Source organism: Cervus canadensis, chromosome 14, assembly GCF_019320065.1.
Source record: "Cervus canadensis isolate Bull #8, Minnesota chromosome 14, ASM1932006v1, whole genome shotgun sequence".
In the NCBI taxonomy this organism is placed as follows: domain Eukaryota; kingdom Metazoa; phylum Chordata; class Mammalia; order Artiodactyla; family Cervidae; genus Cervus; species Cervus canadensis.
In genome coordinates this window covers 34,149,722-34,172,600 of record NC_057399.1, presented here as the reverse complement: position 1 = coordinate 34,172,600, position 22,879 = coordinate 34,149,722, and the positions used below count along the sequence as shown (strand labels likewise).

Here is a 22,879-nt window from a genome sequence, read left to right as displayed (position 1 = left end):
GAAAAAAGGCGATAGCTTGAAGCCACTGGACAGTCTGAGTACACCAAGGACATAACCTGACTTACATGTTAACTGTTAAATGTTAATATGTTAAATGCTAACTTACATGTTAAATCCCAATCGCTGTGTTGACAGTAGACAATAGTGGTTCAAGGGTAGAAGTGAGAAGAGAAGCTAGCAGATTACCACCATATCCAGGAAAGAGTTAATGAGTAGATTAAGTTTGCATTACGTCAGCTGAGGTGACTAAGAAGTGGCCTGGATTCAAGATTCATTTTAGAAGTAAACAAGATAGGATTTACTTTCAGACAGATGTGGAGTATGAGAAAAAGAAAGCATCAAGTCTAACTCTATCAAGTTTTTGGCCTCAGCAGCTAGAAGGCCTGGAAATAAGGAAGGCTATAGAAGATTTGGAATTCAGTTCAGGACAGGGTGAATTTGAGCTGATGGACATGTAACAGGAGATGCTGTCATAAAGCAGGCTATGTAGATGAGACTGAGATGGACATAGGAATGTCCAAGCCACCAATGACTAGATGCTGTTTACAACTATTAAAGCAACTATGAGATGGGATGAGATGACCAGATGGATTAGTATGGAAAAGAAGCCCACATTTTGAACTCTGGGGAGTGAGAGGAAGTGGCCAGTGAAGACAAAAAGCAGGAGGGCAGAATCCTACAGGTCAACTGAAGACTGCTTCAAACAGGAAGCAGTGGTCAACAGAAGTGTTGAAGGAAACACAGGGCAAAACCTATGACTGAAATAAATTTAAGAAAGAAGTGGGGGAGAAGAAGTGGAGAGAGTGAATAAAGATAAGCCTTTCAGTAGTTTTACTATATTTACAGAGGCATGGAGAAATAGGGTAGAGCTAGCAGGAAGAAAGAGAGGGTTTTTTGGTTTACTTGAAGATGGAAGAAATAACAGCTTGTGTGGATGATACTGAAAATCATCTGGAAAAGAGATGTGGGTGAGAAAGGGATGAATTACTGGAATGATGATCCTGTGTATAAAAGAGGGGATGGTGTTAGAGAGAAGCAGAGATATTATAGATATGAAGCAGGTTGAAACCTTAAGGTCTCTACTGCTGTCTTCCCATTTCTCTGTGAATATGGAAAGACTTGATGAGGTGAGGGTGAGGATGGGGGAAATATGAAGATATGAACCAGTCAGCCAAGAGAGGGGTAGAGAGAATGGATGATGAGAATGCAACATGAATTATCCACACCAGTGAAGACCTACCTCCAATTGCAACTGAAAGCAAGAGCAACCTGCACAATGGGTGTTTCTCCACAGCCATTCAGCTACGGGGTGCGGGCATGGAGTAGAGCTGGATTTGCCAGGGTGGAGGTGTGCCAAGGTAGAGTAACAACGTCAGAGAGAGGCAAGGGAGCTGAGAGTATGTACAAAGAAACACAGTGGCTTAAACGGGAGTAACGACAAGATGGGGGAAGAGACTGTGGAAAGCTGGGAGCTTCACTGAATCGCGTTGTCACAGTGAGGTGAAAGGATTGCTGGAGGCCCAGAACCAGAGGGTGTGGGCTAGAGACACAGAAGGTAGTCAGAGAAAGCTGACACTGAAAATAAAACATACCTAGTGGAATGCCAAACAGTTAAGTGTTTCAAAAGGTTGTCAGAACAGGGTGAATTTGAGTTTAAATTTGAATTTGAATTATACACCCTTTAGTCCTCTATTCCTGCAATAACAAACTACCTCAAACGCAATGACTTATAACAACACAAAGTTCAGTAGGTCAGAATTCCAAACTGGGTCTCACTGGGCTAAAATCAAGGTGTCAGCCAGGTCACTCCTTTCTGGAAGCTCTCGGGGAGAATCCATTTCTTTGCCCTCTCCAGCTTTAAGGGGAGCTTGTGTGCCTGGTCCTTGGCCCTCCTCCTCTGCCCCCAAAGCCAGCCAGAGCAGGTCAAGCACATCTCACATTGCATCACTCTGCCCTTTTCTGTCCCCCTCTTCCTCAGTTACAGGACCCTTCTGACTACAATGCATGCACCCAGGTAAACAGAAAAATACCCTTTTCATGCAATGTAACATATAGGACCCAGGGATTAGGATGTGGACATGCTGGGAGGTGACAGGGATCTCACTACACTTTAACTATTAAAATACAAGCATATAGCCATTTATACAAAAGGACAATTATGGAAGAACAGGATATCATACTCTATGTTTCAAATTACACCCCTTCCACCCTTTTTCTTTCTGATGCCATTCCTTACCGCAGTGTAAATATTACCTTGAAGTTTGCAGAGCACCTATCTGATAGAAGACCAGGCACACAATGATGCCATGTTAGGAAGAAGTACTCCGATAATTTAAGACTGGCCAAAGTAACCTACGTGGAACTTCACAGTATGTACATAATAGTATTTCCAGGATCCTGAGCAAAGTACTTAAAATTATACAACACTTGGCTTTCAAGTAAAAATCCAGCTGGTTTATTCTTTCTTCCCACCATGACTTTCAGTAACAAATAGCAAAATACATGATTCCTTCATCCTGACACTGGACTAGTTTTTGCCATTCATGAGAAATGCGTGCAAGGCATTTTTCCCACTCCACGCTTCCTGAGGATCTCTTTCCTCATTGCTAAGGAGACGCACCGTGCAGCCCAGTGACCTCGGGGCACGCACATCCTGGTGTGCAGAACAGTATGCTATGCTCCCCATAATGTCAGTCATTATTCTTCTTGACTTCACTTGTGCTCTCTGGTTGAAGCACTTAAGATTAATGAGGCATTTGTTCTCAATCAAGAAGCTATTTATGAATATAGTTCCAGTTACAATAAGCTATGTAGACTTCTCTTTCTTTCTCTGAAGTACCAGCAGGGTTGGGGGGTGGGGAGGGTTGGTAGGGAGGGACGGTGTCGACTGAGCAAAAGGGAGAAGAATGAACAGGAGGGGGAAAAAAAAAGATTGTTACTGTTTTAGCCTATAAGCAGTCCGTAACACAGAGTCGGACATGACTGCAGCGACTTAGCATGCATGCATTGGAGAAGGAAATGGCAACCCACTCCAGTATTCTTGCCTGGAGAATCCTGGGGATGGAGGAGCCTGGTGGGCTGCCGTCTATGGGCTTGCACAGAGTTGGACACGACTGAAGCGACTTAGCAGCAGCAGCAGCAACAGAAAAGCCTCCACATCATAACTAGGTTGTCAAGAAAATTGATATCCTCCAATGTGCTGTTCTGTTTCGTTAAAGTAAAGTAATTATTACCACTCTGGCCTTTGTGCGCCAAGGTTTAAGTCTGCAGCTGTTCAGAATAATCTGCCTCCCTCAGAGGCAGAAGGTGATTCTGAACTCAAACATGTTAGCTTGAATGTGAGATGTGGTCTGGCCAGCAGCTTCCAGAGATACCTCACAAGCAAACACTTGGCTACACAGAGCCATGGTCTCTAACAAGAACATGGTCTTCCTTTTCTTTTTCTTTTCTTTACTTCACTGTTTTTATTATGTGTAAGGATCAAAGACAGCCTCTCACCACGTGGCCTTGACAGTAGTCCATGAAATGAAAAAATAAAAATAAAAAAAGCATAAAACACATCACAGGGTGCAGGAGTGTTGCCATGACCTCTCAAGGACATAAAGCCAATACGATCTAAAAATCAGTGGCTCCAATCTACAAAGCTACTTCAGAGCTCTTTGTTAAAGAAAAATGTCAACTCGGTTGTCAGTTGGGAAACTAGATCCAGGAGATCATTCAACTCTGGAAAATGTCCTCCAGGCAGAAACCAGAGTCGATATGAAAAAGTAAGGGCACTTCTCTGCTCAACTGCCCAGTAACACTAATTATTCCATACTAAGTATATGACCAAATAAATACACTATTAGTGTTGACTTTATTTTCAAAGTAAACAAATTGAAATCATTCAAATACATGGTTCAAAATTAGGTCAGTTACTCAGCCTTCTTTCCACTCTAAAAACAAGCAACTGAGGAAAAACAAAAAAGGTTCTGGGCCTGGGAATCTAGAGGCATGAGTACCACCATGAGTCTGGACTCTCTTACCATACAGAATGGAGAGCCTGGACAAAGGACTTACTCTCTCAAACCCCTGGCTTAGTGTCTGTAAAATGAGACTTCTGAGATAGATGAAGAAATGTATAGTCTCTGTCAGCATGAAATTTTTTGGAAGCTAGGAAAGTTGGAAGCTAGTATCTTTGCTACTTAGAGTAGATTACATTTAAATCAACAACTATTCTGAATTTGTAAGTCAAAAATTTTTAAATGGAACTATTTTTTTTTTTAAACACAAGATTTCTAAGAGCCAAATGATTGGCAATTCTAATATCTATTATCAGTACCACCGTTTTTTCTTTTTTTGGCAGTGCTATGTGGCATGTGGGATCTTAGTTCCCCAACCAGGGATTGAACCCATGTTCCCTGCATTGGGAGCATGGAGTCAATCACTGGACTGCCAGGTTAAGTTCCTATTAACACTAATCTTATCTAAGGAGTTGGAGAGGAGAAATAATGGTTGTATTATGGAATATGGTAAGATAATTCTCAACTACATATATTTTCTTTAATGATCACTACCCTAAGAGAACTCCCATGTCAGAAAGAGAAAAGAAAGTACTGCCTTCAGATTTAACAGGGGGACTTCATGGGTCCCAAAGATGAGTTACCAACTTTCCAAGAAGTTAATCATTTTTACCTGAGCCTTAATAGTTGAGATTTAAGACTATGGTATATTCCAAGATTAAGAGCTCAGATAAATAAATCCTTTTGAACAAGTGAAACAGACTTTTTTAGTTCACAAGCTTTAGTAACATTATGGGAGTGGGTGGTTTAAAGACCACTACCTCAGGTACTTCCACATTTTAACTTTGTGATTATGACTCATAAAGAGAAAACACTTCACTTTCTTTCAAAAGTCAAAACAATGTCTAAGCCTTGGAGGGCATGAATGGCAACCATTACTCAATCTATAGATGCCACTTATTTACAATCAAGCAATAAGAATAAATAAACAGACACTAAAATGTTTTTAATCACTGTAATTGCATATTCCATTCTTTGTAAGAGGAAAGAAAATGCTAATACCAAATGATCATCAAGGTACAGTTTGCTCATATCTTTTAGTTTATTAAAAAAACAAATAAATAAGCAAAATAAAGAGAATAGATATGTGACCAAGGTGAAAACTTATATATTTACTTTTTGATTTCTTAAAACAATTTTGAAGAAAAAAAAGCAGAATGCTATCTATGCTTGTTATAATATATAATGCAACTTTGTTATTGTACAGAGAATAATAAATGCTCTTAAATAATAAATGTGTGACAAGAATACACAGAAATACTGTACAAGGAGGTCTTCATGACCCGGATAACCATGATGGTGTGATCACTCACCTAGAGCCAGACGTCCTGGTGGGTGAAGTCAAGTGAGCCTTAGGAAGCACTGCCACGAACAAAGCTAGTGAATGCCAGATGAGCTATTTCAAATCCTAAAAAATGATGCTGCTGAAGTGCTGCACTCAATGTGCCAGCAAATTTGGAAACTCAGCAGCGACCATAGCACTGGAAAAGGTCAGATTTCATTCCAATCCCAAGAAGGGCAAGACCAAAGAATGTTCAGTCTGCCGTACAATAGAGGTCATTTCACATGTTATCAAGGTAATGCTCAAAATCCTTCAAGCTAGGCTTCAACAGGATGTGAACCAAGAACTTCCAGATGTACAAGCTTGATTTAGAAAAGGCAGAGGAACCAGAGATCAAATTACCAACATCCACTGGATCACAGAAAAAGTAAGGGAATTTCAGAAAAACATCTACTTCTGCTTCACTGACTACAGTAAAGCTTTTGACTGTGTGGATTACAATAATCTATGGAAAATTCTTAAAGAGATAGGTATAACAGACCACCTTACCTGTCTCCTGAGAAATCTGTATACAGATCAAGAAGCAATAGTTAGAACCAGACATGGTACAAAAGACTGGTTCAAAATTGGGAAAGGAGTACGTCAAGGCTGTATATTGTCACCTGCTTATTTAATATATGCAGAGTACATCGAGCAAAATTCTGGGCTGGATGAAGCACAAGCTGGAGTCAAGATTGCATGACAAAAGTCCATGTAGTCAAAGCTATGGTTTTTCCATTGGTCATGTACGGAGTTAAGAGTTAGACCATAAAGAAAACTGAGCACCAAAGAACTGATGCTTTTGAACTGTGGTGTTGGAGAAGACTCTTGAAAGTCCTTTGGACAGCAAGGAGATCAAACCAGCCCATGCTAAAGGATATTATCGAATATTCATTGGAAGGGCTGATGCTGAACCTGAAGTTCCAGTACCTTAGCCACCTGATGCAAAGAGCTAACTCACTGAAAAAGACCCTGATGCTGGGAAGGATTGAGGGCAGGAGGAGAAGGAGGTGACAGAGGATGAGATGGTTGGATGACATCACTGACTCAATGGACATGAGTTTGAGCAAACGCCAGGAGACACTGAAGGACAGGGAAGCCCAGAGTACATCCTAGATAGTGAAGCCCTAATTATATGGGGTTGCAAAGAGTTGGACGTGACTAAATGACTAAACAACAACAGCAACCTAGTTTACTATTACATTATACAGAATTTTTTAAGTGTTTTTTTTAACTTTTTCATTTCAAAATCTACCTTTTCATAGCACGACAGTAACTATTCAAAAATATAACATGCAACTGTGTATTCTGCTATATTACATTCAAATAAAAATATTTAAACAAATTCTTCTAAATTACGAGTAAAGGGGTATATTGAAACAAAAAGAAATCCAGAAGATAATGCATAATGCATAATATGCATTATCCAGAAGATAATGCATATTGCATAATCCAGATAAAGTTACAGTAAGGCTTTGAAGTCACGTTTTTAAAAAAATGAAAGTTTCCTTGAGCATATAAAAATTACGCTGATCCAGCCAATAGTTACCAATGTCACTTTTACTCCTGTACTTTCCTGTAACTCATCACCTCTGACTAGGTTAAGAAGTACAGAAATAAATTTAGATTTCATGAAGGTGCCCAATTCTTAAGGAAAACTAATTAAAGCAAAATGAAATACAAAACAACACAGAATCAAAAGGATTTCAGGGTCAGAAGAGGCCTTAGATAGTCGTCTCTAATCGAACCTTCTCGTTACATTGCTTTTAAATCTTCCTCTAATTAAGATTTTAGATTACAGGTATATGAGTTACTATGTCTACCCTGCCTTGCCCTGCAAGAATTATATAAGGTAATTTAAAAAGCTCCCTAGTAAGACATAGCACAAAAGACACTGGAAGTTTTCACTAACATTGAAAAACTACAGCACCAGCTTAAAGCTACCATGGACAGAAGATTGACAACTCATGATTTGTAGTCATAAATCTGAGTATGACACAGCTTTCCATGATATAAATTACCAATCTTCCCATGCAATTTCCACTCCCATTTACACCACTGAAACAAAACCTCACACTCCCCCTAGCTCAAAAGAAACATCCAAATTTCCTGGAGAGAAACAACCATCAAAGAGCTACACTATCCCTAAAGTTTAACCTCTTAACCTGCTTATGTTTTGTTCTTTAGAATTCAATAATATAAGTCCTTTAGAAGATAGCATAGAAAATCCTTCTGTGATTATTAGCATACTACCTCTTAATACTCTACAGAGTATTAAGCACATAATTTATTACTAAATACTAAAAGTATTCAGGTTATCAGTTCAATCCATACATTTAACTAACATCCTCCTTCATAATTAGAAGTGAAGCTCTAACACAGAGTTCAGGTATTTCACAGAAATACTCAGAATTAAAAACAATTTTTCAAAGTAGGAATAAAAAAGAAAATGGCGGGGGGGGGGCGGTAAAACTTGAAAGAAAGCAATACATAGTCAGCATTTTTACAGTGCGAACATTATGTTCTTAATTAGCAGTAACTTAGTTATTATAAAAGGGAAACTGATAAACAGATTAGACATAAACTCTAGTAATTTAGGTCAAAAGTAATTAGATACAAATTAAGACTCAAAATAACTAGAAACACATTCCAGAATCAGAGTGTTGACATTCAACACCTAAAAACAGAACTCGGTAATGTTTAGAATATGCTCTAAAGTGTTACTATAATGAAGGAGAACAAACTGCTCCAAAATGAATCACATAGGCACAAAAGAGCTAGAAACAAAACAGAGCTGAAAATAAAATATTCTAATAAAGCTGGGTTATAAGCTTAACATTTATTACATAAATGCATGTACAGCTTTCACACAGGTCTGTCTATTTATCTGAGCAGTACTGAAATAAGACAAACAGGCACAGAGCAATGATATTTAATTATAACTATGAGAGCTATAACCTTATGTCACAAAAGACAGGTATTTGGGGAACTTCTTAACTGTTTCATTTCATTTCACTTGAATTTGGGCACAGAGCCAGGATTCTAGAATCCAAGTTAGGGTGTAATTCAAAATTTGTAAGTCATCTCTTTCTCTACTACATACAATTAAGACTTTTGTTTTTCATTTTAATTGATATAAGTGGATAAAGTAAAAAAAAAAAAAGTAGCAAAATCAAATACACTGAGGACTAAACCAAGACATATGGAAATGGTGAGAATACTAAAGGTCACAGATTAAGGCTCTATAAGTTCAGAAATGATCCAACACTACACCAGGTATTAGGAATATTATAGAAAAATGAGACGAAGTTCTGGTCTTCAGTTACTGAAAAGTTAGCAGGGCACTTTGGCCCACAGTGACTTCCACTCCTTAGAACTGATAAATAAAAAGACAGCTGGTCTGTGAACACTGATTCCAGCCTTGTGCACATCGGCAACTACCAAGCCCAACTACCTGTTAATGTATGACTTCAGTTAGTTAGCTAATTATTCATTTATTTATGGCCTGGATTTGCTGAAATAAACCTTATGATGTCTTTACTTCAAAAATGTAAATAATTGATACTTACTTATATGATATAGTTACTATTATAGTTTCCCTCTTTTTTCCTGTTTTATTGATATATAATTGACTTATTGTATAAGTTTAAGTTGTACAATGTGATAACATGATATATCTCTATATTGAGAAATCATCACCATAGTAAGGTTAGTTAACACTTCCATCACCTCACATTAAATACCTTTGTGTGTGTGTGTGTGTGTGTGTGTGTGTGTGTGGTGAGAACATTTAAGATCTACTTTCTTGGCAACTTTCAAGTATCTACTGCTGCTGCTGCTGCTGCTGCTAAGTCACTTCAGTCGTGTCCAACTCTGTGCGACCCCATAGACGGCAGCCCACCAGGATCCCCCGTCCCTGGGATTCTCCAGGCAAGAACACTTGAGCGGGTTGCCATTTCCTTCTCCAATGCATGAAAGTGAAAAGTGAAAGTGAAGTCGCTCAGTCATGTCTGACTCTTAGCAACCCCATGGACTGCAGCCCACCAGGCTCCTCTGTCCATGGGATTTTCCAGGCAAGAGTACTGGAGTGGGGTGCCATTGTCTTCTCCTAAAGTATCTATTAAAGCACTGTTAACTATTGTCACCATGCTGTACTTACACCCTCAGAATGTATTTGTAACTGAAGTGTGTACTCTTTGACACCTTCACTCATTTCCCTCATTCCCCCAGCCCACGGCAATTAGCAATCTATGATCTGTATCTATGAGTTCAGGTTTGTATTTTTGTTGTTGTTGCTTTGCTTTTGTTTTTTTTTTCTTCCACATGTAAATGAAAGCATACAGTATTTGTTTTTTTCTGCTTACTCCACTTAGTGTTAACACCCTCCAGGTTCACCCAAATTGTAACAAAACAAGAGAATTTCCTTCTTTTTTTAATGGCTGAATAATCACTGTACATATGTGTGCATGTGTGAATGTGTTCGTGTGTGTTTTTATCCATTTACCCATCAATAGGTGCTCTTTTCAATCTTTAATTTTTATTTTTTTTCTTTAAAAAATAGAACTACTGCATACGATTCTGACACACACCTTATGAAAATAAATATAAGGTGTTTCAGGTACCCTCTTCTTACCTGTAAGATTTTCAAAGCAACAATCACTAAAGGAAATATAATTAAATGAAACAATTACATTTGTTGTATAAACATATATCTCAAGAAAAATATGCTACTGGAGTCTTCTGTATTCATGATGAATAAGCCTTACTTTCACAAACAATGTTTAAGACAGAAAATCCCAGGAAATAGTCAGTAATCAGAGTTAGTGAAATAAAAGCCAGCATTGAAATATCATTTGACTTCAGCCGCACTACTAAGATTCCCATTAGGTTCTTAAAAGCTTCCATACAAAAGGAGGTTCAGTGCTCCTCTGGAACCTAAAACTGACAATATGAAATTGATTCCTAAGAAGACAAGTCTAAGTGTACTTCCCAAATGCAACCATTCCAGCCACAAAATCCAAAGAATCATACTTAAGTGCTTAGTAAAATATAAATACTGCAACACTTCATGCCATACTGAATCAGGGTGTTAAAGCCAAAATATTATCAGTTACTTCGCTCCAATGCTTAAAATGAAATTCAATTATTTCTCAAGAGAAAAATTTAGAAACAGAGCTTCATGGACAAAGTTCACTCAAAACGGATGAACTGAAAAATAATAACTGGACCATTGTGAATTTAGATCATTTCCAATTAGAGCTAAGAAATTATGTAGGTCTAAAAAAATCAATGCAAAGTTGTATTCAAGAGCTCCTGTCTTTACCGCATATTGAGAGAGATTTACATGGTGTCAATATTAAAATACAAAAGGTACACTGTATTTTCTCAGGGCACAGAGAGGTTAAGATTAATAGAAAGATGTTTTAAATCAACAGAGAATGATTAATCTAAGTGTTTCCTTCTGAAGAGATGCTAAAGAAAAACGACATAATTGATAAGAAGCAGCCTTGGAATCAGGGTGGCTGACCGAGGCCTAGCCCTGGCTCTGCCATGCAAAGGCCAATGTTACCGTGAGGTGACAGTACGGCTCCATGTAAGCATGGGAGCCAAGCAGTAACTGCGGATGCAACAGAGAATTCTTCATGCCTTGGTGAACTGAATTAGAGTAGCTCTAAATTCTAAATCTAGTCTTCCCTGGTGGCTCAGAGGTTAAAGCATCTGCTTGCAATGCAGGAGACCCAGGTTCAACCCCTGAGTTGGGAAGACCCCCTGGAGAAGGAAATGGCAACCCACTCCAGTATTCTTGCCTGGAGAATCCCATGGAGGGAGAAGCCTGGTAGGCTACAGTCCCGGCTGCGACGGACCGCGCCGAAGCGTGGCCGTGAGGAGCTACCCCTTGCCCAAAGTCAGGGGTAGCGACCGAGAGCACCAGGCTGTGACAGCGCAGCAGCGGCGGCCTAGAGGAGCTTCCCCACGCCCGAGGTCAGGGGCGGCGGCCAAGAGGAACTACCCCATCCCGGAGGTCAGGGGCCCCGCCCAAGAGGAGCTACCCCACCTCCAAGGAGCGGCTGCTGCAGGGGCGCAGGAGGGCCAAGAGGAGCTACTCCATGTTCATGATCAGGAGGGGCGGCTGTGAGAAGATACCCCTTGTCCAAGGTAAGGAGCAGTGAGAGGCATGCGAGAGGGCATCAGAGGGCAGACACACTAAAACCATAATCGTAGAAAACTAGCCAACTTGATCACAGGACCACAGTCTTGTCTAACTCAGTTAAACTAAGCCATGCCGTGTGGGGCCACCCAAGATGGTCGGGTCATGGTGGAGAGGTCTGACAGAATGTGAGAGGTCTGGAGAAGGGTATGGCAAACGACTTCAGTATTCTTGTGTTGAGAACCCCATGAACAGTAGGAGAAGGCAAAATTATAGGATACTGAAAGAGAAACTCCCCAGGTCGGTAGGTGCCCAATATGCTACTGGAGATCAGTGGAGAAATAACTCCAGAAAGAATGAAGGGATGGAGCCAAAGCAAAAACAATACCCAGTGGTGGATGGGACTGGTGGTAGAAGCAAGGTCTGATGCTGTAAAGAGCAATATTGCATAGGAGCCTGGAATGTTAGGTCCATGAATCAAGGCAAATTGGAAATGGTCAAACAGGAGATGGCAACAGTGAATGTCGACATTCTAGGAATCAGCAAACTAAAATGGACTGGAATGGGTGAATTTAACTCAGATGACCACTATATCTACTACTGTGGGCAGGAATCCCTTAAAGAAATGGAGTAGCCATCATGGTCAACAAAAGAGTCCGAAATGCAGTACTTGGATGCAATCTCAAAAACGACAGAATGATCTCTGTTCGTTTCCAAGGCAAACCATTCAATATCATGGTAATCCAAGCCTATGCCCCAACGAGTAACACTGAAGAAGCCGAAGTTGAATGGTTCTATGAAGACCTACAAGACCTTTTAAACTAACACCCAAAAAAGATGTCCTTTTCATTATAGGGGACTGGAATGCAAAAGTAGGAAGTCAAGAAACACCTGGAGTAACAGGCAAATTTGGCCTTGGAGTATGGAATAAAGCAGGGTAAAGGCTAATACAGTTTTGCCAAGAGAACACACTGGTCATAGCAAACACCCTCTTCCAACAACACAAGAGAACACTCTACACATGGACATCACCAGATGGCCAACACGGAAATCAGATTGATTATATTCTTTGCAGTCAAAGATGGAGAAGCTCTATACAGTCAGCAAAAACAAGATATGGAGCTGACTGTGGCTCAGATCATGAACTCCTTATTGCCAAATTCAGACTTAAACTGAAGAGAGTAGGGATAACCACTAGACCATTCAGGTATGACCTAAATGAAATACCTTATGATTATACAGTGGAACTGAGAAATAGATTTAACAGACTAGATCTGATAGACAGAGAGCCTGATGAACTATGGACGGAGGTTCATGACATTGTACAGGAGACAGGGACCAAGACCATCCCCATGGAAAAGAAATGCAAAAAGGCAAAATGGTTGTCTGAGGAGGCCTTACAAATAGCTGTGAAAAGAAGGGAAGCAAAAAGCAAAGGAGAAAATGAAAGATATTCCCATTTGAATGCAGAGTTCCAAAGAATAGCCAGGAGAGATAAGAAAGCCTTCCTCAGCGATCAATGCAAAGAAATAGAGGAAAACAACAGAAAGGGAAAGCCTAGAGATCTCTTCAAGAAAATTAGAGATACCAAGGGAACATTCCATGCAAAGATGGGCTTGATAAAGGATAGAAATGGTATGGACCTAACAGAAGCAGAAGATATTAAGAAGATGTGGCAAGAATACACAGAAGAACTATACAAAAAAGATCTTCATGACCCAGATAATCACAGTGGTGTGATCACTCACCTAAAGCCAGACATCCTGGAATGTGAAGTCAAGTGGGCCTTAGAAAGCATCACTATGAACAAAGCTAGTGGATGTGATGGAATTCCAGTTGAACTATTTCAAATCCTGAAAGACGATGCTGTGAAAGTGCTCCACTCAATATGCCAGCAATCTGGAAAACTCAGCAGTGGCCACAGGACTGGAAAAGGTCAGTTTTCATTCCAATCCCTAAGAAAGGCAATCCCAAAGAATGCTCAAACTACCACATAATTGCACACATCTCACACGCTAGTAAAGTAATGCTCAAAATTCTCCAAGCCAGGCTTCAGCAATATATGAACCGAGAACTTCCAGATGTTCAAGCTGGTTTTAGAAAAGGCCAAGGAACCAGAGATCAAATTGCCAATATTCGCTGGATCATTGAAAAAGAAGAGAGTTCCAGAAAAACATCTATTTCTGCTTTATTGACTAAACCAAAGCCTTCAACTGTGTGGATCACAATAAACTGTGGAAAATTCTGAAGGAGATGGGAATACCAAACCACCTGACCTGCCTTTTGAGAAACCTGTATGCAGGTCAGGAGGCAACAGGTGTTACTCTGGCTTCCTGCAAAAAGAGGGCTTTGAAAGATTTAAATGAATAGAATTTAAAGAAGTAATTTTTAATACCAAATTTCTATAAAATTTGACTTAGGAAGGGAAAATAACAGAAATGTAATTACCCAAAGAAAAGCCTATAATAGTTAACCAAGATCATAAAATGTTTAGTTCAAGCACATGTTCATAAAATATTATGGCTAAGTTGCACAGTTAGTGCATTGTGGAGTCAAGATTAAATCCTAACTTGTTTGTAAAATGATGCTGTGCCTTTTATATACATATAACTGTGTAGAGTGAATGTGTGTGTGTGTGTGTGTGTGTGTGTGTATTGAGTATCTTACAGATTGATGAAGTAAATAAGTTTTATGTAATTATATTTCAAACACATGTTCATATCCCTTGGGGAAGGTGAAAGTATCTAATAAATAAATGCTTGGTAGCCAGGCAATTTCAACCTTAATATAAGACTGGTATTACTATGGGGTAAATACAGAAGATGATACATATATTATAAATCATTCATAGCACATTGACAGACTCACACCATACATAAGAATGTTAATAAAACATGTGACTTGGTAAGAGCTTGAATGTTAAAATGCTTTAAAATACAACTGCAATGTATAACAGATCCATTTTATACATTTTAGAGGGTTTAGATGACAGATTATCTATAAAAATGTATTTGCCATTAATGCAATTATGTAAAAATAGCAAATTGAGACAGGTATAGAGCCTAACCGTCTCAGTCCTGGGGGAAACCAACCCGAAGGACTGTTGTCCCCGAAAGGCAATGAAGATCTTCCTACTCTTACAAAGAATAAAATTTTAACTCAGTAATTAAATTTAACAACAATTCCCCAAATCACCAAAAGAATACTCATTCTTTTTAAAACTTACAAAGGAAAATAGTGATGAATCAACATAAGAGACTAAAATTAAGGTTTTATAAACTATATCTTAAGTAAAATTCAAGCATGTGAAAGGAATCCCATGATGACTCCACATGGGGACCCCAAACAAACCATCAGACCTGTTCTCCACTGATACCACATAAAACACAAGAAAGGACAATTACACCTTTCATACTTTCATTACAAGAAATATGAGAAATAATGATCTAATCATTAATGATGCCAACAGTTTACTGTGATAGATTTGATAGGCTGCAGAGGGGTGAGAAATAAAGACTATGTGAAGCACTAAAAAGCCAGTGATTAAGGACTGATAGACTCATTTACTTGCATGAACCCGTACGCGGCACTTTGCACAGGAAATCAGAAGGCTTGTTCCATCCTCTTCCAAGAAGGCATTAGGTGGAGAATATTCTATATTTTCTTCACTATAAATAAAACACATCTCTGGAATGAGGGGCTTAGTCTTTCCTCCTGAAGTCACCACTTCATCTAATTTTGTCTCCCATCTAGAATCATTTTCTTCATTGCTGCTATCTGGCTGAAAAACACAATATTTGCAAATGAGCAAAAAACATGGAAAAGAGCTCGGATCGCTTGCTTTGGACAGATCCACGAACAGGTATTTCATTTACTAATTTTCCACTTCTGTATTGTTTCTTTTTGTCCTTGTCCTCCAACTACCAGCTCTGCGCCCCCAGGTTCCCATCCAGAAGCCGAAGAGGAGATTCTGTATGTCCACTGTTATAGAAAGGGATGAGCTACTAAAATTACATTCTTAATAGACAAAGTTCATGAGAAGCAATGACCTTTCTGATGAACTTTTTTTGCTTCTTTATTAGCACTAGGTTAATAGATCTGATTTCATTTATTGAAGAATCTTACCTGGTTACACCTTAAGGAGAATCTTCAAAGACCTCAGTTTTAATTTGTATGACAGTATTTAGAGAGTTTTTGAAGGCTTTTGTCTCATCACACAAGTTTTAAAACAGCAAGACAGAAATATCTAGCAAATGACATTAGATAACAAGGCATAACATGCAAACAAAATTGTCACCTCTCATCAAAACATAAGATAGATATTCAGTGTTTGTTTGAATATAATTAATGAACTATCTTATCCCCAGAGACCTTATGTTAACAGATTTCCCCAAATCTTATAATTTTAGTTGGAATACTTTTAATCATTAGGGAAATATGCAGGCAGATTATGATACAGAAATAAGAATCAAAACAAAGGCAAATTTTTCAAGAAAACATAGAAATTTAACGATAAATTGGAAATAAAAATAGTTAATCACTCCCTAATGTCACATTCAAAAATTAATGAATGAACTACTTCCTGTTTACAAAGTTCTGAGAATGTGGCACGTTACGCATTTTTATGCTCTGAAATGTCTGAACAGAATCACTTCATGTGGAACTTTAAGAACAATGTGTTCTTGAATAAAATATTTCTGATTCTATTAGTGAAAATATAACCCAGAACACAATATTCAGATCAGTGCACTTTATAATATATTGTATCTTAAAATGGACCTAGTAGTTCTACCCTTACCAGATTCCTAAAGATCATTTTGTTTTGTTAGTGCTGAAGAATGTGGCCCTCTGTGATGTAAGTTGCTTTTGGCATAACATATGTGACATGACATCTGAAAATATTACCATGAATAGCTGGATGATCGGGACGAACTGGACAGTTTGGTTTGCACTGAGACCTGCTGTGTCTTTTGCATGTTCTACATGGAAAGATGAAGAGAGGTATTTCAAATGTGATCCCAGAGCTGACATTTATATGACTGAGAGCAATATTTTCAAACATAAAGCAGAGACTAGGTCTAAGTTCTCTCTTTGCAAGCTTCTACTATTTTGAAGCTTTAAGGTCTGTGTTTCTTGGTGAAGTGGGTAGAAAGAAAGGTTGGAATTAACCATTGACTGAAATAAATTAAGACCTTAAAAAATGATAAAGCACTGTTAAAGAAAAGCCTCTCAAGTGGCACGCAGGAATTCTGTATGCTGCTCTATGATGGTCATTAGCTACAGAAGAACGAATGTCTTCTTCACCATGTGCATACTAACAGTACAATGATTCACCTGTGTTTTTACAGTCACACAGAAAGTGCTTCAGTGAAAGGAAACGTGGGCAGGGGCCCCTCCCGCCAGCTACCTTGTAGTAGGGCATGAGCAGAGCACAGATGGCGCAGTGTGGCTCCATTCTGCCCATGGCTGTATTATACTCTTGCTCGGCCACAAAGTTTGGGGACTTCGTCTGCCAAAGATGAACCAGAGGCTTTGCCCAAGACTCGGTTTCTTCCACTTCCTCCTCAATCGATGGAGCCTCAGGCAACTCTGAAGAAAAAGGGCATGAAAACACAGTCAGCAGGGTCAGTTCAGTTCAGTTCAGTCACTCAGTCGTATCCAACTCTTTGCGACCCCATGAACCGCAGCACGCCAGGCCTCCCTGTCCATCACCAACTCCCAGAGTCCACCCAAACCCATGTCCATTGAGTTGCTGAGGCCATCCAACCATCTCATCCTCTGTCATCCCCTTCTCCTCCTGCCCTCAATCTTTCCCAGCATCAGGGTCTTTCCAAATGAGTCAGCTGTCCACATCAGGTGGCCAATGTATTGGAGTTTCAGCTTCAACATCAGTCCTTCCAATGAACACCCAGGACTGATCTCCTTTAGGATGGACTGGTTGGATCTCCTTGCAGTCCAAGGGACTCTTCAATGGTCTTCTCCAACACCACAGTTCAAAAGCATCAATTCTTTGGTGCTCAGCTTTCTTCAGAGTTCAACTCTCACATCCATACATGACCACTGGAAAAACCACAGCCTTGACTAGACGGACCTTTGTTGGCAAAGTAATGTCTCTGCTTTTTAATATGCTGTCTAGGTTGGTCATAACTTTCCTTCCAAGGAGTAAGCGTCTTTTAATTTCATGGCTGCAATCACCATCTGCAGTGATTTTGGAGCCCCAAAAAATAAAGGCAGCCACTGTTTCCCCATCTATTTGCCATGAAGTGATGGGACCGGATGCCATGATCTTACTTTTCTGAATGTTGAGCTTTAAGCCATCTTCTTCACTCTCCTCTTTCACTTTCATCAAGAGGCTGTTTAGTTCCTCCTCACTTTCTGCCGTAAGGTTGGTGTCATCTGCATATCTGAGGTTATTGATACTTCTCCCAGCAATCTTGATTCCAGCATGTGCTTCTTCCAGCCCAGCGTTTCTCATGTTGTACTCTGCATATAAATTAAATAAGCAGGGTGACAATATACAGCCTGGATGTACTCCTTTTCCTATTTGGAACCAGTCTGTTGTTCCATGTCCAGTTCTAACTGTTGCCTCCTGACCTGCATACAGGTTTCTCAAGAGGCAGGTCAGGTGGTCTGGTATTCCCATCTCCTTCAGAATTTTCCACAGTTTATTGTGATCCACACAGTTGAAGGCTTTGGCATAGTCAAATAAAGCAGAAATAGATGTTTTTCTGGAACTTTCTTGCTTTTTCAGTGATCCAGTGGATGTTGGCAATTTGACTTGTGAAGTCAAGTGGGCCTTAGGAAGCATCACTACGAAGAAAGCTAGTGGAGGTGATGGAATTCCAGTTGAGCTATTTCAAATCCTAAAAGATGATGCTGTGAAAGTGCTGCAGTCAACATTTCAGCAAATTTGGAAAACTCAGCAGTGGCCACAGGACTGGAAAAGGTCAGTTTTCATTCCAATCCCAAAGAAAATCAATGCCAAAGAATGCTCACACTACCGCACAATCGCACTCATCTCACATGCCAGTAAAGTAACGCTAAAAATTCTCCAAGCCAGGCTTCAGGAATATGTGAACCGTGGGCAGGGTACTCAGGGAAAAACAATAACCTTGATCATAAAAGACGCACACATTCCAAAGTACCTGTGATATTAATGTCGCAGTGGAAACCAGAAACGAAACTGGCATCCTTCTCATCATCGAGCACTACCTCTGATCTGAGAGCCAGACAAACCAACCCGTTTTCCACACCTTCCCAATCCCATCCCTCCTCTCAACTCCACGACTTTCTGTTTCTCGTGCTATCCCGATACCTCCCAGGGTAAGAGTTAATATGTGCAAGATTATCTTCCAGCTAGCTAACTGCTAGCTAACTTCCAGCTAGACTAACTGCCTTACCAATATGTTTAGTTCCCTAGCCTAACACAGCAGATGCTGTAATTCAAAATTATTAATTTTATTTCATTTAATTAACTTGTATTCAAAAATCATTACAAATACTATTTACAGACTGACTATTATGTGCCAAGCAATATAGTACCATTACATGGATATAAAAGACAATCCCTATGCCAAATCTCATTTGTTCAATATAATTCCCCAGAGGGTCAAATCTCTTTAAGTATGTGTATCTGTTAACATGAAAGGGGCAGAGATCCATTCCACAAAAATGTCATTTTACAAAATTTTATAGAAGGCCAGAAAAATACAAAAAGATATAATAGGTTAGGGGGAAAAATTCCTCATGCTTATAGCAGAGGACAGTATATCAAAACAATGGCAGCAACCATAGCTACATCTAGTACTTAATGTTCCCAGCTGCGATACACTCTAAACTTCCTCTCCAGCAGCTGTCTCAGTGCTACTAATAAATACTGTAAAGCAATGTCTTCAAGTCCCAGAAGGGGTATTCCCATGATCTAAAGAGCTCCTGCCCTTGCCCTGGTGACTTACCTGTGTTAAAAAAAAGTCAAAGTGGATTTGCTGAAGTGGAAAAATAGGAAGGGCTAAATGAGGCTGAAAATAACTCCAAAAACATCAAATGCCAACTGAAGCAAAAGGGAACGATCCTGTTCCTGTTTCTGTGGTGGCAGTGGTGGTGTTATTATCCTTAGTATTACTATTATATACAATAGAAATGCTTAACATTCAGTCAGGGACAATGTTTGAAACAAAACAAAAGCTAAGAACCTTTGCCTACATTTGAAATAAAAGTAATCTGATGTTAAATGTTTCCACCTCTGTTTCCTTATAATATGTAACAGAAGACTTACTGTGAAGAGTAAACTTTGACAAATCAAAGATGTGAGTAAAGGTTAACTAGGAACTTGAAATAACATTGCGTTTAATGACTAATATACACTAAATATGAAAGCTAAACAAACAAGCAAAATCCTTGGGCTTGAATAACCAATAAATGATTGGTTCACAATAAATTTATCACATCACTTGTTTTATTTTAAAAGACTGAAACTAACAAGATGAATGATGCTCTTATTCATTCAGTTGGACTTAGTTGATGTGATGAGTTCTCAAAATAGTTTTAGGGATGAAGAAAGTACTATTTAATTCCTAAAAGCCTCGCGAAAAGGAACAAGCAGCAGGAGAAGAGAACAATTCCCAACAATGGAGCCAGAGAGAAGGAGTGTGTGTGCCACTGCCTCTGGCAAGACTTGATCTAGGACAGCCTGGCACACCTTGAGCTTGTCCTCAAACCTCAAACTGACCTGGTGAAGGACCCTGCTCCACAGCTGTCCATCTCCCAAGTGAGGTCATACTCTGGCCCAAAGAGCATTTGTCTTCTGTTTGGATGCTCTCCAGGCCAGAGTATGCAGGGAACACCGTAACTATGGAATCCTGCAAATTAAAAGCTGCCTGGCAGGGACACTATGCAGCCCCCAGTACAGGAACTGTCAGTGCAGAGACTCCGTTTTTGTTTGTTTGTTTAAGGCCACTCTATGAGGCTTGTGGGATCTTAGTCCATCAACCAGGGATTGGACCCAAGGACCCAGGAACCCAGCAGTGAAAGCGTCAAGTCCTAACCACTGGACCACCAGGGAACTCCTCAGAGACCTAACTTGAAACTCAGACTTTGATTCAGAAGGGCTGTGGCTTTATGTAAAGTAGATTCTCATATGGTGATCACAGCTTTCTCACCTACTTCAGGTTTTTTTTCTTTTTAGTAGTGAAATGAAATAGAGAAGGTAAATTTCTTTTTAAGCTCCAAAGTATTAAAATTGTTTATAAACTCTACAATGATATATAATACATATATTATGTAAAATCCATCCAGTCATCTTATTTTTCATATGATCTGTTTGTCAACTCTATCCTGCAATATTTTATGAGAGAGGAGAAAAAAGAGACTACACTTAATCATAAGTACATGATGATGACTATACAAATTTTAACTTAGTTTTAAAAGTCAAACACACTGGCACATTCTTGAAGGTAAGTATTTTATCTTCCTGAAATTACCTCACCAAATTATTCATCCCTCTTGTATCTCCAAGAATTCTCGCCTACCTTTGAACCATGGCATTGTTCAAGCATAGACTAACCTTGATTACTGCCTTTCTCAGACTCATGATATTCATAAATATTCTGGGGAGGAAAGTCTTAAGTATTCTGGGGGGGAAAGTACCTTAAGGATATTTAAATACTCTCATCATCACACAATTCCAAATAAAAATCTTCCCTTTCAGTCTCTAAACACCACTCCTATTTCTGGTCTCTTTTTAGTGCACCTTCATCCACTTGCTTCTTAAAAAAGATACTTATATTCCAATATACAGAAGCGTGAAAATGTTTTTTCCATTGTAGTTTTTAAATATTCTCATCATTTGGCAGTGTACGCCTAAGAATTTCCTCTCATCTTCATCTTCAACTATAATTGACTAATGAACCTCTAAAGTCACACTGTGATCTCACTGGTATATATTAATATTTATCTCACTATATGATGCACTATGTCAGGCAATGAAAATAGACTGTACAGTTTCATAGAGTTTTAGACTTTTAAAATATCAAATTACTTCTCACAACACCTTCACAAAAGAGGAGGACAGGGCAGATATTAAACATACAAGGACATGAACACTATACACAGTTAATGAATCCAATGTTTTTTTATTACTATAATTACCTCTTTTTTAATATATGCATATATATCAGCATAGCAACATTCATAAGCTCTGAGTCTCACATTGAAAGCCACAGTTTGCTGTAGAAACAAAACGAGTGGGGCAAAGGAAAGATCCCTTGGTGCAAATGCATCAAAGTTTGTGAAAACTGTGAAAATGTTACCAGCATAAGACTCCTTTCTTTCCCAACTGTATTCTCAACAAGAACAAAAGAAGAGCTAACAGAGTAACAGCAGCTCTCAGAGCAAGATCTATGTCCTCTAGGAGATACACAGCACAATTTTCATGTGGTCTGTACAGTCAAAAATATTTACACAATAACAGAACATGTTATTTGCCTGTGTCACCCTATTGATATTTTTAATGGTGACACAAAAGCAATGAAGGGTAAAACTGTTGGTGCCTTAGCTTGAGTTAAGGCAGGGGCTCCAATGCAGTCATTATATACTCAATTATCTCAAATTTGCACTTGAGGGTGAGGGAGTTCTCATAACAATGCCTGGATGAAGAAAAAATACATCTATCAATTTTATTAAATTTGTGATAAAATGGGATGTATGCATACAGTACTTCTGCTGTATACTGTAGTTCAGTAGTTATCATGGGAAAAGGTAATGGACAAATAATTGAATCACATGCTGAATGACCTGTCTTTTTCATGGAATACGATTTTTACTTCAACAAATGATTAACAGACAAACTATGGTAATTCAGATTTGGGTATCTGGAAGGAATTTTTATGAAAGTGAACAAAGAAAGCTGTCATTTTAATTTGGAAAAAAAATTACTGATAATATTTTTTGACAATGGTGAAATTAAAGCTTTTAAGTCAAAATTATAACTTCCAAAAATGTGTATACACTTTTGTGAGCTTGACAACTTCCCAATAATTAAAGCTATTTCTGATGGAATTGATGGTGATAATAACAAATATACCTTTTTTATAGTATAAAAAGACCTATATGACACAGATCTTTGTTTACCAATATATGACATTACAAAATCACACGTGTAGAAGAGCCAAAGTGCAAGCCAGATCAATAAATAGAGAACAAAAGGATCACTGATGGGATTCAGATTACATGTTGCAACTAGTCTTTAAAAAACCACCTTTTGTCAAATTTTGTGTAGTGTCAAAGAATACACATATTAAAATGGTGGGTGGTTCTAAGATGGCGGAGGAATAGGATAGGGAGACCACTTTC

The 22,879-nt window shown here is 38.9% G+C and overlaps 1 protein-coding gene across 1 annotated transcript in view; it reads right to left on the bottom strand.

Annotated features, from left to right (window-relative positions):
* The window catches only part of KDM4C (lysine demethylase 4C), a 392,678-nt gene that overhangs the window by 136,348 nt on the left and 233,451 nt on the right, over positions 1-22,879 (bottom strand). The window contains exons 13-14 of the mRNA XM_043486754.1: positions 16,938-17,119; positions 15,093-15,311 (exon numbers count right to left, since the gene is read on the bottom strand). Coding sequence (XP_043342689.1) covers positions 15,093-15,311; positions 16,938-17,119 — 401 coding nt within the window. The remainder of the gene's footprint in view (positions 1-15,092; positions 15,312-16,937; positions 17,120-22,879) is intronic.